At 42.1% G+C, this 15,946-nt stretch overlaps 1 protein-coding gene across 3 annotated transcripts in view; it reads left to right on the forward strand.

Annotated features, from left to right (window-relative positions):
• C8H1orf21 (chromosome 8 C1orf21 homolog) overlaps positions 1-15,946 on the forward strand; it is a 126,985-nt gene that overhangs the window by 71,787 nt on the left and 39,252 nt on the right. For all 3 annotated transcript variants that reach the window (XM_074833118.1, XM_074833117.1, XM_074833119.1), the window contains one exon: positions 4,842-4,936. In XM_074833118.1, coding sequence (XP_074689219.1) covers positions 4,842-4,936 — 95 coding nt within the window. The remainder of the gene's footprint in view (positions 1-4,841; positions 4,937-15,946) is intronic.

A 15,946-nucleotide genomic window follows, 5' to 3' on the forward strand; every position in this document is an offset into this window, starting at 1 on the left:
GAAGCAGGTGTCTTTGACATCCTGAATTTCTTTTATCTGTATTCTCCTAAGGAGAAGGTGGATTTCTCCGAAGTAAGACTTGCCTTGTTGGCATGGTGTATTCAAATTGTCCCAAAAATGTAATGAAAAATGACTGGTTTATTTTTGGAAACTTTCTTGCTGCTGCCTCTCACATATGAATTGTCCAGGCATCTGCACTTCTCCTGCAGTTGATAGGACGGAGGGAAGAGTAATGCTAACTGTGCTGCACTGCACAGATAATGGAATAGTTATTTTATTGATAAGTAAGGTGTTGGAGGGAAGCACGTTTGCTAACACTGTTGTAAATATCTGTGGAAATTACACAAGAAATCTGTGCAAAGTTCTCTGCTGCCATTTCAGGGCTACTTGATGCATCTGGCAAACGATGCAACATTTGAAGGATCTGTGCCCAAGTTCAACATGAATTTAAAATTACGTTTTTGAGAACTTTTGTTGATGATGATCTCAAGAAAGACTTGTGTGGAGCTGAAGCTGGAAAGGAAGCATAGCCTAGAAATTCACACAACCACGAAGAGCGGGAACGGTCTGCCCAGGCAGCTCAAGTATTTCTTAGATGTCCCATGTTCACGTCGTAATCCTTACCCTCACCTAGCCTGACTCTGTCCACAGGTTCTCTAACATCTATTTTCTTTATGAATTCTACACAATTTAGGGAGATTTCTGCCGAAGTTAATATCAAGAGGAGGTCTAAAGAAAACATGGGACCGATACTTGTTGAAGATGGTCACCTGATTAATAGGGATGAAGAAAAAGCGGAGGCATTCAATGCTTTTTTTACCTCAGTCTTTAATAATACTGGTAGACCTTGGGCTGTCTGGTCCTTTGAGTTGGAGGACCATGACTGCAGGAACAGTGACTTTCCATTTGTGGACACTGAAGGTGTAAGGGACCAACTGTATGAGCTGAATGTTTGCAAGTCCACGGGGTCTGATGGGATTCACCCCTGAGTACTGAAGGAGTTGGTGGATGTTATGGCAGGACCCCCCTTGGTCTTCTACCAAAGCTCTTGGGAGCCTGGGCAGGTCCCTGCTGACTGGAAGCTGGCTGGTGTTATTCCCATTTACAAAAAGGGCGTGTGAGGGGATGCCCAGAGAACTACAGACCTGTGAGTCTAACCTCAGCACCTGGAAAAATTATGGAGAAGATGCTACTGGGTACTATTGAAAGGTGTTTAAAGAATAATTCAGTGATCAGGCACAGTCAACATGGGTTCATAAAGGGAAAGTCCTGTTTAACTAGTTTGATATTCTTCTGTGATAAGGTCACCCACCCAGTGGACAAAGGGGAGGTGGTGGATGTGTTTTTTCTGGATTTCAGTAAGGCTTTTGATACTGTCCCTCACAGCATCTTTCTGGATGAGTTGTCCAGCTGTGGGATAAGCAGGTTCATGATGTGCTGGGTGAAGGACTGGCTGAAGGGCAGAGCTCAAAGAGTTGCAGTGAATGGGGCTGCGTCTAGGCTGGTGACCGGTCACCAGCGGTGTTCCCCAGGACTCGATCCTAGGGCCGGTGCTGTTCAATATCATCGATATATTATCAACGATCTGGATCCAGGAGGTGTTTGCTGATGATACCAAACTGGGAGGTGCTATTGACTCTCTTGAGGGACAGGAGGCCTTGAAGAGGGATCTAGTTAGATTGGAGCATTAGGCTATGATTAACAGGATGAAATTTAACAAATCAAAATGCTGGATTCTGCACGTGGAATGGAGTAATGCCAGGCACAAGTCTAAACTGGGAGAGGAGTGTCTGGAGAGCAGCCCTGCAGAAAGGGATCAGGGGTGCTGGTTGGCAGCAGCTCAATAGGAGCCAGCACCGTGCCCTGGCAGCCAAGAGGGCAAACCACATCCTGGGGAGCATCAAACCCAGCGTGGCCACCTGGTCAAGAGAGGGGATTGTCCCGCTGTGTTCAGCGTTGGTGCAGCCTCACCTGGAGCCCTGTGTGCAGTTCTGGGCCCCACCATTTGAGAAGGATGGGAAGGTCCTTGAATGCATCCAGAGGAGGGCAACCAAGGTGGTGGCAGGGCTGGAGGCATGTCCTGTGAGGAGCGGCTGAGGACTTTGGGCTTGTCTGGTTTGGAGAAAAGGAGGCTGAGGGGCGACCTCATGGCTCTCTGCAGCTCCCTGAGGAGGGGACGTGGAGAGGGAGGTGCTGAGCTCTTCTCCCTGGGATCCAGGGACAGGACATGTGGGAATGGTTCAAGGCTGTGCCGGGGGAGGGTCAGGCTGGGCATTAGGAAGCATTTCTTTACTGAGAGGGTGGTCAGACCCTGGAACAGCCTTCCCAGAGAGGTGGTCGATGCCCCAAGGCTGTCAGTGTTTGAGAGGCATTTGGACAACGCCCTTAACAACGTGCTGTAACTTTTGGTCAGCCCTGAAGTGGTCAGGCAGTCGGACTAGATGATCGTTGGAGGTCCCTTACAACTGAACTATTCTATTCACCTGGTAAAAGCAGCAGAAATTTGTAAGTAGTAATGGTGCAATAATTACAAGAGTGTTGCCATGATGGTGATGATGAATATTGGGAAGCCAGGTACCAGCAAGTCCTCAGCTCAAACGCCTGAACAGCGAAGCCTGGCAGCAGTCTCTTACAGTCAGTTAGAGAAGAAATACAGAATTAAGTTTCCAACAAAAACCCTTCCTCCTGTCTTGCCTCTAGCCTGTTGAACTGTATCAAATTTTCATACACAAATCTGATTATACTGACTATCAATCATGGGCTCATCAGTGCCCTGGTCCACTTGCTAAAAGAGACAATGTCTTCCAAGGATGGTCTGCTGCCCGGGTGTGCGCTCGGTGTTCCATCACAATTAATCTCTTGGAATAAGCAGGAGACACGTTTCAGAGGTTATTTTTGCCACTGAACATCAGGACCTCCATACCTTACTCGTTTTTTAAAAGGCTGCGTTGAACATGCCTCTCTCTTTTAGTTAATGTGGACTGGCCACGGGTTGTGCAGACGTCCTTCATGCTATTTTCTTTCTCATCTGTTTTCCTATTCAAATCTGTATATGCCACTGTGGGAGTTTTATGCTTTTTCTGCATGTGGGTTTTATTGCTAATCACAACATAGATCATTGAAGGAGTGAGAAAAACGTAAGTTAGATATTGCAGTCAGTCAAGTAGTTCTAATTCTCAGGCTTTATTGTGTTCAGCCTTTTTGGTTTTATGAATTGTCACCTCCAGACTACCTAAATTCCATTTTAAAAAGAGGAAAAAAAAATTTAGAGAAGTTGTTCCCATTTACCAATCTAATTCTATTGTCTTAAATTCTTCCATCTATTTTGAGACTCTGGATCTAAGACACTGCTATTGGATAAATTCACAGTTTTATTTAAACTCTATAATAAAAAAAAGTGTATAGATATGGACTAGGCCAAATGCAAAACCATGCTGTATTTTTTTTAAAAAGATTGTTTTTCAAAGTTACGCTCATTTAACTTACACACTCTGTGGTTAACACTTTCTTGAAAACAAGTTTCCTTCTAAATAATTTTGATTATTTTTTTTAACAATACAGTAACCCAGAATAATACACTTGTGTTTTGTTTTTCCCTTAGCAACTGATAGATATTGCTTGAAAACCCAAAGGAAAAGAATAAAGTTTGTGTGGTTTCTTTTAATTTGCCCACGTTTTGCCTTCTATTCCCAGTGTACCATGTCTCATTTAATTTTATATTAACATTTTCAACTTTCCTGGGGTAAAGTTTCTCGTCTGAATTATATATCCTGGCTCAAGGAGTGTGGGTGCAAAACTCTGGGTGTTTTTCCAGTAGATTTTACAAAGATGACCAGAGTAAAAAGCTGTAATGGGGGCTGAGAAAAGGCAGTGGTGGTGGTACTGCAAGCGCTGTGTCCCTGGGCTAGAAAGAAGAATCACCAAATCCCTTCTTGTCCTACCAAAGGAAAAAAACCCTTTATTCAAGTTTTAGCGAGGCTGTATATTTACTGTGGGACAGCACATGTACGTTAGATAATACTTCAGTACTGCCACAGGAGCTGGGAATTTATTATTTGAAGAGCTGAAACACCTAGCTGATAAATATTAAGGGCAAGCCAGGAATCTTACTTTTCTTATTACTTCTTTTCACGCTGGATTTCTATCTGGGTAACATTCATGTGCAGGAAGAATGGCTGGGCGGGGGGGAGGTCATCATGGGGCCTTTTCTCCAGAAACCATTCTATGACTGTACATTATGTACCTTTTGCTTTAGCTCAGGTAAAATAGTGCAGGAAAACCAAAATTTTCGAAAAAGAAGCAAAGTTTTTGGTGTGGGGTTTTTTTCCCAGCTTTTAAATTAAATTTTAAATAGCCTCCATCAGCGTTGCTTTTTAAAAGAGGTTTTCTCAATGCAAGGAACATCCATGAGCAGACTCCTCTGTGTAGTAACTACTGTACATCACTTGTTTGCCCACTGGTAATAAAAATCCAGGGAAGATGCAGGAGGAAAGTACTTGTTTGTATTAAATATATTGTACAGAAGACTAGGGAGTTTGGGGAGAGTACACAGTGAACATCCCGTTTGGTGCTGTGGCTGTACTAGACCAGGGAGCTACTGAACAACTTCTGGAAGCCAGAACTAGGAATTCTTACTGAAGCTTCAGTCAGGAAAAACTTCCTTGGTATCAGTTACGTTTAAGCATTTGAAACTATATACATGTAATTTTTAGTTGCTTTGTTTAATTAGGGTCTTTTCTAGTCAGCTGTTCTGGTTTTAGTTTGGTTTTTTTCCCCAGCTGCTGAACACACTGGTTCAAATTTTTTTTTTCTTTTTTTTTTTTTTTTTTCTTGGTGCTCAGATGAGTATAGGATCAAACCAGTGGAAGAGGTCAAATACATGAAAAATGGGGGAGAAGATGATCAGAAAATAGCAGCCAGGAACCAAGAAAACTTGGTAAGGATTGAACTTATCGCTTATCTAATGAAATAACGTGGCTCTGCTTTTGTAATGAAATATGCAACGTGCAGCACATTCAAGCTACAGCTTACACACGGCAAGAGGATTTTCTCCAAAATGTCATAACTCTCTGCGAAGCTCACATAGATGGTGCAAAATATGACTTTTCCTGCTTGTCTTTCTGAATTAGGCTCTACTTGATCTTGGAGCGAGTGCTTCCACGATTATACTCGCTCACCTCCTTTGCAGATCCGAATACACACGCTTTGAAATGTATGTGTCTATGTTGCAGACGACTTGGTAGTAAACCGACAGTGCACTGCCATTAAAAAAATGACCTACTTATGTAGATATTATTTGCTCTGTGCTTTCTGGTTTTACATATTTTAAAATTCACAGGGAAGGCAGTTTGGAATAGAAAAAGCAATCTATTCATAACACAGCAGTCACAAGAATAATTTTGTGTTTCTTTTCCCCTCATTGGAGCACCTTGCTGGCTCACAGTTCCACTTACAGGAAGGAAACCTCAGATAAACTCTTAGTACTACTTGAAATAACTAAGATGCTGTTGAAGCAGCTTAAGAATCACAGTTGAGTCACTTCTGCTATTTCTGAGAAGTTGTTTCTTCTCTTCTAAAGCTGGAGGAATGTTGATTTTGCAATTGGCTTTGCCCAGTTTAACTTTTTGAAGACATCTCACAGTTATAATAGTTGGGCGCAAAATTTCGTATCTGCTTCTACTCGTTCATTGCAGCTGTTCTTCACATAGGATTGTTTGTTTTTTTCCCTCTATCAGTAAGATATCAGTAAGAATCATCATCAGATTTCAGTGGAACCAGTTGAGGATTTGCCTTTTGCCATCATTGGGCAGCTGTACAAAAATCCACTGTTTGGGATTTTTTTCTTTTCCTGAAGATGTAAGTGATCTCCAGGCAACCTGCATACTTTATATTCCCTCTTCTAGACACCCCTACTTGCGTTACACAGCTACACGTGCATTCCTGTAGTAAGTAGCTGAGTTTATTTCTCTGTCCTAACCTTGGTGTTCGAGTGGTGGTTGAGCATCATGCCACACGATTTCTGCTTCGGTCTCCAGAATTTGCCACCTGCAGTTTTGCATTGATGATGCTCCCGTGGACAGTGCAACTTTAGCCTGCAGCAGTATTTTGGGTTATTTTAGTGCCTCAGAAACATTGCTGAGAATATCACCTTTTCTAGCAGCATCCGCAGTGCATTCAGCTTTATCGCCAATGTAAGCACGTTTGTTCTGAACTGGAAGTGTGACTGCAAGAATTTTTTGCTCATTTTGGAGACCCCAGTGCTCTGTTGGTAAACAGAGAAAATGGAAAAATGAGCACAATCCTCATGGTTTTTTGATTAAAAAATGGAAAAAGTGTAGCAGGTTACATTTTAAGATAGCCTTCAGCTGTAGTTAAGTTAGGGTATTTGCAGAAGGTAACATGCCACTTGAATGACAACGAGGAAGAGTTCAGGAAAGCTTGGGTCTGCTGAGGTGACACAGTCGCTGAAGTATTCAAAACTTTTGTTAGTGCCTGCTTTCTTGTAGCACCTAAGTGTTAGCCTGATTACATTTGGGAACAGACATTTGTACAGCACAGTGCTTATTATTTTATTATTGATGGGTCATGTTTGATGGGAGCAGTGGGTTTGTTGGAAAATATAACTTAATATGGAGTTGGAGAGCTGGTATAGCTCGCTCTCGGTCATGTCTGTTGGGAGGAAAACAAAAAAAGACAGTGATGCAAGGAAGTCTTCCATCAGACAGGATGTATATACTTTAAAACAAAAACCATTTTGCACACCAAAAAGGCTTTATTTTCCTTTTCCTCATCTTACTGTAAGGAGATTACATTGTCTGTAATGTATGCAGCTTTTTAATCCTGGGAGTTGTCAAGTCCTCATCACTCCTGGATTTTTTTTAAAGGGGTTTCACTGTTCAAGTTCTCCTTAGTAAACATGTTTTAGTTCACTGCTTAGAAGATGGGTTAAGCTACCCATCACTCAGGCTTTAGTTTTCTTAACGTGTGAAAAGTTGGCAAATGCTTACATAATCCCATCTTCTCATCAGCCATTTCCAGGCAACAGAAATTTTAGGAACAAGAAAAGGCTGTGGGAGAATCAACCAGCCCTTTTCCCTCCTCTCTTGTTTCTTAATCCCACGTTTCTTTATTGTCACAGGGCTCCTAATTCACATCTTCTTCAGAAACACAACCCAGATGAGATGTATAATCTGAATGTTGGTACAGTCTGTTCCCTGGGAACTGCTCTGGTGTGGGTTATTTTATTCTCTGATACTTGTGCTTGAATTATGTTATTCAGATGCCATCAAATTTTTCGGTCCCATTATCATCACTTACTCTTTTTTTTAAGGTATTTTGAAGTCTCGCTTAAAAATATCTCTGCTCAAGTGAAAATAAAATATCTTCCCTTATAATTTAGGCTCTTTGATGCGGTGCCATCTCTGCCCTTGCTGTTGCAGTATTTCTGAGTTAGGGAAAAAAAAAGTCATGCAAGTAGATAAAGAGAATGGGAGGACATGGCAGACACCAGGCAAATTGTCATGTTGTACTGGGCTCCTGTTGTCAGGGTCTCAGGCTTTTATTCTGTTTAAAGAGAGAGCTGGAGATGGGCTGGTACAAGCATGGGTATCCCTGGGAGAGACAAAGCTCTGTCAGTGAATCACCATCTTCTCAGCTTCAGCCTGAGGCTTAAGCAGGGCTCAAAACTTGAGCAACACTGACACTGTAAAGCAGAAATACTCCTAAGATGTGTTGACAATGGGAATGGCTGTTCTAGGGCTGTATGCCAGGTGAAACAGAAGATGCTCCATGCAAAGGCATTTTCTGGCAGAATAAAGGCCTCCTTGAATTAAAATGTAGGCTCTTGACAGGGGGAGGGGTGGGGAGGGAAATAAGAAAAGATAAAAAAGCCAAGCTTGTTTCAGACTCTGTCACAGTCAGTTACTGTTTCCCTGATGTTCCCTTGTATCCATCAGTCTGATTCACTTCTTTACCCAGGTTGTTTCTCCAGTTCTCCGCTTGCTGTTGGGATCGCTCTGATCCTGATTTCATTCCTGGTACCTCTGGCTCCTGGCACCTTCCTGAGCATCCTGCCTGGGATCTCCATCCTCGAAATGAACCCAGACACGTTGCACTTGGTGGCGAAAATCTTGAGCTGACAGTAACACATCCTTGTAGCCTGGGATGTAGCAGGATTAGGTGCTGGAGAACTTTGGTTACGCTGCGTGCTGGCACTCTGCACCACGTGCCTTAATAGCTGCTCAGCTCAAACAGGGACGTTTGGAGTCAAATCTGTAAAGAACAAGTAGACTGATGAAAGAAAGAAGTAATTTCTACTATATACTATATACATTTTTTAATCACAAGTGTTCGGCTATATATACATATAAGAAAACATGAAAATTGTGCTAATTTTCAGATGAGATGTGATTCTGCATAGAAGGTCATGAGTGAGGTGTTACTCCTGGAGCTGAAGAAGCGGCTGCGATGGTTATTTGTGCCTTCAGAAACAGAAGGGCTGCCATGGTGTGTCAGGGTCCTGGGCTGGCGTGGCTGGGAGAGCGGGTGGGCTGGCTTTGCCCACGGCAGGCTGGGCTCCAACAGGGTGGTGCTTGGCTCAGGCACAGCCCAGACAGTGCTGTCTCCACGCACAGCTTGCCAAGTGAGGGGATGAACCCCTGGGTGTTCAAACTAAACCTCAACTCCCTGGGGATCCACGACGGCGCTGCAAAACCCTGCTGGGGCAGAAGTGAGCTCTCCTGCGTTTCCCCATCTTCTTAGGGGGACTGTGGGTTGTTTGAGGGTTTTATGATAAGCTTTCCCCAAAACAAAGACAGTTTTACCAACTTTGAGTTTACCCCTGGATGGGGGTTTTGGCCCTAAATATCAGCAAAAGCTAATCCTGGCTAATCACATATATCACATACCTGGTTTTGTTACTTTGGAAAGCTAAAATGCTAAAAAGCAGGAAATACTAATATTTTAAAAGGCTAAATATATTCTAAAACATACCTGCTAGGTATGACTGGAATAAAGAACACACTTTACCATTTCTAAAAATCTATTAATTTGTTTGGAAAGGACTCACTGTTTAGCTCTACTCCATCAAGTTAAATATACAGAGTACAATCATAACAGCTTGTTTAACATTCATAATAGGACAAATTTAATTGTCCTCATTTCCACACTCTCACAGCACTAATGGCTTTCCATTGCAAAATTTTATTACCAGAAAAGGTAAAATAAGAAGGTGTGTCGTATACGTGCGGCTTATCATTGCTTTGGCAAACTTGATGAGCTGTATCAGTTTTCCTCTGAGATGGTCTGTGATAGTAAGATACCTCGGAAAATATCAAGTAACTAAAACTACTTTTTTTTTGTGTTAGGTGGTTAACTCGATATTTATCGCAGTTCAGTTTTGGGATGTTTTTGCAACTTTTACTAATGGAAATCTTTTTCTGGTCTGCATTGGCACAAAAGGCTATTTATTAGGATTTTTATGCCTTATTATCCAAACCCTCAAAACAATTGGGCATAATCCTCTGTTTTGTCCTGAAGCTCCATATTGAAATTGCGTGTTTGAGCTTGAGATTAATTCCTGCTGGAGTTGGAAGAAAATTGCCTCTCTCCCTGGCTCTTGCTATATCTCTCACTCTGCCTTTAATAACACGAACAATGTTTTACCATTTTTTTCCAATAAGTATAAATTTCCACTCCACTTACCTGCAAATGTAATTTTTGTCAGCCTTACGTGCGCTGTTATTTCCTAACTATGTCTCGAGCTGCTCAGCCCAGCTGCTGTTCTCCATTTATCATTCAGCTCTGTAACATGTAGTATTGCAAAACCTCAATCTCAGTGGCTCTGTATTCAACACCAGTTATCATTTTCTGCAGTGAAATGTTAAAAGTAGACAGTAGTATCTGATAGATGAAGTGTATGAAATTAAAAGCCTAGCAGAAAATGAGGAATGAAACAACTGTAATAACTATATAAAATGTGATATGTGAAAGTGAAAATACTGTGTATAATATAAATATTTAAATAGGTATGCAAAATATGTATTATAGCTACATCAATCATAAACATTTTGTGATGTGTAATGCAAATATTGACATATGTCTGAATTGCAGATTGATTTAGGAAAATAGCTTTTTAATTCTATTGCCAAGCTGCCCAATCTAGACACTAAAATAAATAAGAAGAAATAAGCTAGCTAAAAGAAGTAAGCTAGGTGCCACTCTCTGGGGTTAAATTTAGTGGGGGTATTTGTGGTGTTTTCCTTTCCACATATGCAAAATACCACAAATGCAAATCTAAGCATGGGAATACAATTAATTTGGTACTGTAAAGCGTTTAAAGGCACTGCTGCTTACTATTTCTAGGTAAGTTTTGAATTGCTGTATTTTAAATGTGTAACTATATATTTATCACAGCACTATTGTACTACATTGGTGAAGAGCTTGGTAAAAATTAAAATTAGTATCGTATTAACATATACTACAGTACTAAGATTCTGGGCTGTAGTTTACTAATTATTTATTTTAAACCATTTTGCAATAATAGCGTGTTTCAAAACACGCGATTTCAGGATAGAACTTGCTTGTGCTCTGCTTATACGGGGAAAGAAACCAGAAATGCCCTTAGAAAGAAGAGGTTTTCTTGGATTTTGTCTACGCTGAAGAGTTTTGGCGTGTTAAATCCTGTGTTGGTGCCTCGTTTGCTTTCGGTGCTGTATGCAGCATCATCCAGGAGACCCTGTCCCACTGCTGGCACGGTGTCAGCTCCAGGTATGAGCACTGGGATGATTTGTATCATGTTGGTTCATTATCCGCTGTCAAGGATGGGTATCTAGATATCTTTCTGTATATAAAAGAGAGGCTGTTCTCTGCCTCTTGCCGCCCTATTTTCCCTTCTTCTATTTTCAGCTGTAAAACCTCAGCTCAACAAAATGCTTGAAGATGATGCTGGCTCTTGGGTTGGAATCCAGGCAGGGAGAAAAGCACAAAATCACACTGAAAAATACAGCTCAGGTCATTCTGGGAGAGGAAAAAGAAATGGAGACACCCTTTTTCTTTGGTTCCCGGGGCATGAAAGTAATAAAAGGACAAAGTGAGTGTCACCAGATGTGCACGGAGACTTGATAATGTGCGGGGGTTGCTGTGCTGCCCACCCACTGCATCTCCTGTAGTCCTGAGAGCTGGAAAAGGGAGCAGAGAAGTTGAGGGCTGCAGAGCAAGGCTACTCCCCCACATGTTTTCCCACAAGGAGAGGCATCCACTTTGCCTAGGTGCTGCGTCAGCCAAATCCTGGAGCCCCGAGGGAGGTCTGTGGAAACAGGTCCCACAGGCTCCTGGCAGACCAGCGCAGAGATGCTCCCCACCTGGACTGCTCCTCTCTGGAGTTCAAGAAATAAACCCCAGAACAAAAGCCGCTGCTACAAAATGCAGCTACAGAGTCAGTAAATGAAAGCCAGGGATTAAAATTTAAAGGTAACTAAAGGAAGGATTGATGAGCGTGGTATCAAGCCCCTTGCTGCTGGCGGTGGCAGGGTTGACGTTAGGCTAACGGAGCAGCACCCCGTGCCCCACGGGCAGGCTGGGATGCCCAGGAACCACCTGCCCAGGCAGCTGCAAGGGCAGAGGTGTTGTTTCCTCCAGGCAGAGCCGCTCTGAGCAGCGCTGGTACAGACTGGGCAAAGCAAACGGTGTGCCCCACTTGGTGAAGAGGAATTTTGTTTTTTGCTTTTATTAGATGATACCTAAGAAATTCCCCTGGGAATATATAGTTTATTGGATGTCTTTTCCTCCAGTGTTCATCGGTCGGGTCTGGATTGGTGCATTTTATGTTGCACATACTCCCAGGTTCCTTTTCCCAGGGAAATTAAAATTATAAAATCATCCTTCAGGTTATTTTCTTTTTTCAAAGTCTGAGATCCTATATGAATGCTGTCCTATCACTATCAGTACTAAGTAATTACAGCATTTCAGTTTTTATAAACCAGCCTCTCCAGTATTTTTGGAAGAAATGCATTTGCAGCTCAAATAGAAGTGCATGGAAGGGATATTGTTACTAGAGCCAGTTATTTTAAATGCTATGCTTATTTCCGTATTGCCCATTTCATTTCAAATGTACAGTGATATTCTTCAAAGAATGATTTCTCCTAATGAATTTATGATAGTTTTAGCTCATTCCACTTACGGGTCACTGCATATTATATAGACATCAAAGTAAATGATTGCTGTGAGTATTAATATTCTTTTTCTTCTGGATTCCATTAAAAATTGTTTTGGTGGAAGAAGTAATAATTTTTCCTCTAGTATTTAATTTTTGAAAATCTATAAAATAAGTGGATACTATTTTAGCGAGTCAGAAAATAACAGACAGACTAATTGTGCTCCAGATACATTTCTTCAGACTGATCCTTGTTTCAGTCCTCACTCTGAGTAAATCTTCATATTGGTCTATTGAGAGGTAGAGTGATACAACTTATTAGGCTCTTGATGGATGTGATTTTCAAGTAGAAAGCCTAAAAAAAAAATAATGATATTTCTTCTAAGCATATTGACGTAACAGTGTCCAGAAGCAACATGTAATTGCAGTCTTGCTAGTGTTCGCTAGGGGAAAAAAATAGTAGTGAAAGTGTAATGGCCAGGAGCCTTGGGCAGGTGTCAGGAGCAAGTTTTCAGGATCAAATACGTTGTCAGTGTAAAGGATTCTTGCAAAGCCTGCAGAGATGTTCCTGTCACTTGTGGAAGCAGATCATTTGCCATATGGGTGGTGGTTTTTCCATGCCTGTATCATTTTATTGGGTGGGTTTCTGCCTGGGTTTTTCTTTCTCTCTCTGGGAAGCTGATGCTGTTGAGGAGGAAGATGGACGAGGAGCTGTTGGTGAAGCAGGAGTCAGCAGCGGTGGCAGGGTGGCTGTTGAGAGTGAATGATGCTGTTGGCTTTGAAATCCTCTGCCAATATGAGCTGCATTACTCTGTTTAGAGTCCTCTTAAAAGTCCAGCTGAGCTGCTCTCCCTTCACCATTAGGCACTGGCTGAAAATTTGCTTTGCTGAGGAAGTCCATTTTCTCAGCAGTCCTACCCAGGACCTAAACTGCAAAATTTAAAGCATTGCTGCTCGTTGGCTGAAATGTGTCAGGCTTCTGCAGACCACATCATCCAGGGTTTGTAGCTGTCAGCATCTGAAGCCCAAGCTGGACGCTGCTGTGGTGAGCTCTGGCAGTGGCAGGCAGATGGGCACGTTTCCCCGTCATCCCAAGTATACTGTCCCACCAGCAACCACGAGCTTGGGGGTATTTCTCAAATCCTCTCATTATCATTGTCCTTGTGCTTGGGGTTATCAAGGCCATGGGCATTGTGTGTGTGTTTTGGTCACGCAGCTTTCAATGCTGCTCTCCAGGAGGAGGGACAGAAACGTATACCGTTCCCTATAAGAATTTATTGCTCACTTTGCAGTAAACCAGCCTGTGTTGCAGGGCTGCCAGCATCAGCCATTTGGAAATTAGTCAGTTGGCCAAAATATATAGATTATATATAAAATTTGTTACTTAAAAATATTATGTAAAAAGCTCTGGAAGTTTTTAAGTGTTTCTTCCATGATTGTGAGGCCTGGGAACCCTTCCCCCCAACTTTTTTTTTTTCTTTTTTAGAGCTGAGATTCTTTTTTTTTTTTCTTTTTATTATTTTTTAAGAGCCTGAGCATCTCAAAACTTGAGGAACTGAAGATTTAAGAAAGATGAGCAATAAGATTTTGAAAGCTGTCAACCATAGAAGCTCTCTGTATCCTCTGTTTTGGTACTTGCTTTTCAGCGATTGCCTGGTGGGTGTTAATTATTAATTCTGCTGTTTCGGAACAGAGGATAAAACAAGATACAGGCAGAAAAGAACACACAGAAATGCCTAAAATCATCAAAAGTCACTGTTGGAGAATAAAGCTGGCAAATCCAGGCAGCTGTGCCTACTGCTAGCCTGAGAGTCCCAGGGTGGGAGTACCACTGACCACCAGTGAGCTGCGGTCTCCTGCCCTCCTGCCTCCCTTTGATAGCAGCGAGGTAGAAGTTGATAATTTCCTCTGTTCAAATTTAATTATAGATGATATTTTATGGGTTTGCTCAAGCTTGCTTTTCAGGTATAGAACTCCTTCAATTGTGGCAGTTGTGGAGAAAACGTAGGGCCTAGGATTTACATATCTGGTGAGGTGCAGACTACACCTCACTACATAAGTCAGACTACGTAAGTACGTGAAGATAACAAGCAAATTTATTCACAGATGTTTCATTAGATATTTAAGCAGCCTTAATCATCTCTGGTTTAGTTTGAATACAATATTGCACCTGGAAAAGAAAGTTTCAAGGTGCTGAGAGATGGGATATGCCATTGCAGACCCCAAGTCAATACTGAATTTATTAATTTTGATTTATTGAAACTGAGGTGGTGCCCTTGGAGGGGTGGGACATTGAGTGTTGGTTTCAGGCAAATCCTTCTTACAGGCAGTGTGTTTTTGCTGGAACTTGTTAATTCTGTGGCTATTTTTTTCAGTGGAAAAAGTGTTTTCTTTTGTGAATTTCCCTAACTAATGTCCTTAAAGACCAGTTAAAAGAGGTGAACTTGAAGCCAGTCAAATGAACTGTTGTCTGCTGTACGTAAAAGATCTCCAGCACCCAGTTCTCAGGATTTAATGCTTTGCAGTGGCTGGCACGTGGCAGACACTTCCTTCTCTCCTACCTTTATCCTGTGTTTCTTTGACCAATGTCAACACTTTGGTCTCCTGGCCTGTTTATAGAGAAATGTATCTTTAAAGTGGTTTCTAGTAGCTGGGAGCTCAGCTTGCTCACACTGACTTATGATGGCTTTGTATAGATTCGGAGATCAAGTTTAAATGCAAGGACTGACCGTTGTGAAAGGATGGGATTTGTTCGTGTTTTTAGGGAAGAGATTGCTTCAGCTGTCTTCTGAGGTTGGTGACAGCTGGTTTGATCTCAAACGCAGCGAAACAGATGACACTTGACAGCTCTCTAGTGCAAAGTAGACCTCAGCATCCATCTTGGATGTCTCTCTCGGATGGAATTTAATGCATCTTGAGTGACAGGCAAGAAAGGTGGCATCTTCTGTGGCCAGCAGAGCTATTAAGGTGAGTCCAAAGCCCCAAAGAGGAATCTGCCTTAGCGACTGCTGAAAGCAAGCAGGAGTTAAATGACCATTAAATGGTAAAGTTAAATGGTAAAGGAGAAAGGGAAAAACATGCAAGTTGGGCAGAAAAGAGGAAAAGAAGCAGAAACACTCCAAGGAGAGGTGAGAAGAGATTCAGAGGAATCTCTACAGCCCTGAGGTTCTCAGCTTGCCCTAGCTGAGGAGAGGCATCCTTCCTGTAAGCAATGGGGCACCCTAAGGAGGTGCTACATTAATGAAACATGCAGCTCATTGTGGTGTTCACACAGGTTTCGTTCAGCAAAGGTGCCATACCACCAGCCAACGTTTTACTCAACATTAAATCCATATAGTGGTAGCTGAGGGCACTCATCAGCTCTAAAAACAATTTTGATGCGGCCTTTCTAATGTAGGTAGGAGTTTATTTGTAGCGTTTCTTTCCAGGTGTTTTTTGAAAGGTCTGGTGATTTTATGTGATCTCTCCCAGTTTAATCCCACAGGGACTGCCGTGGTCAGACTCAGTGTTGTCCTGTAGGAGATGGGTCAGGTCCTGTGCTTTGTTCTGGTGGTCTTACTGGCCGTATTGGTGCAGAGCCTTTCAACAGGCAGGTCTGAGCTTTTGCCATGATAGCAGCATGTTGCCTAATCTAGATTTTTCATTATTTGAAAAACAGATTTTTCTAACTTATTTTTTCAAATGAGTGTTTTCAGTTTTGAATTTTTTCTCTTAAAAGCCCCGTTGCTCCTCTGTTATGGGATTAGAAAACCAGAAGCTCCCAATCCGTTTTGCACCATTATTGTTTTGAAATGC

Source organism: Strix aluco, chromosome 8, assembly GCF_031877795.1.
Source record: "Strix aluco isolate bStrAlu1 chromosome 8, bStrAlu1.hap1, whole genome shotgun sequence".
In the NCBI taxonomy this organism is placed as follows: Eukaryota; Metazoa; Chordata; class Aves; order Strigiformes; family Strigidae; genus Strix; species Strix aluco.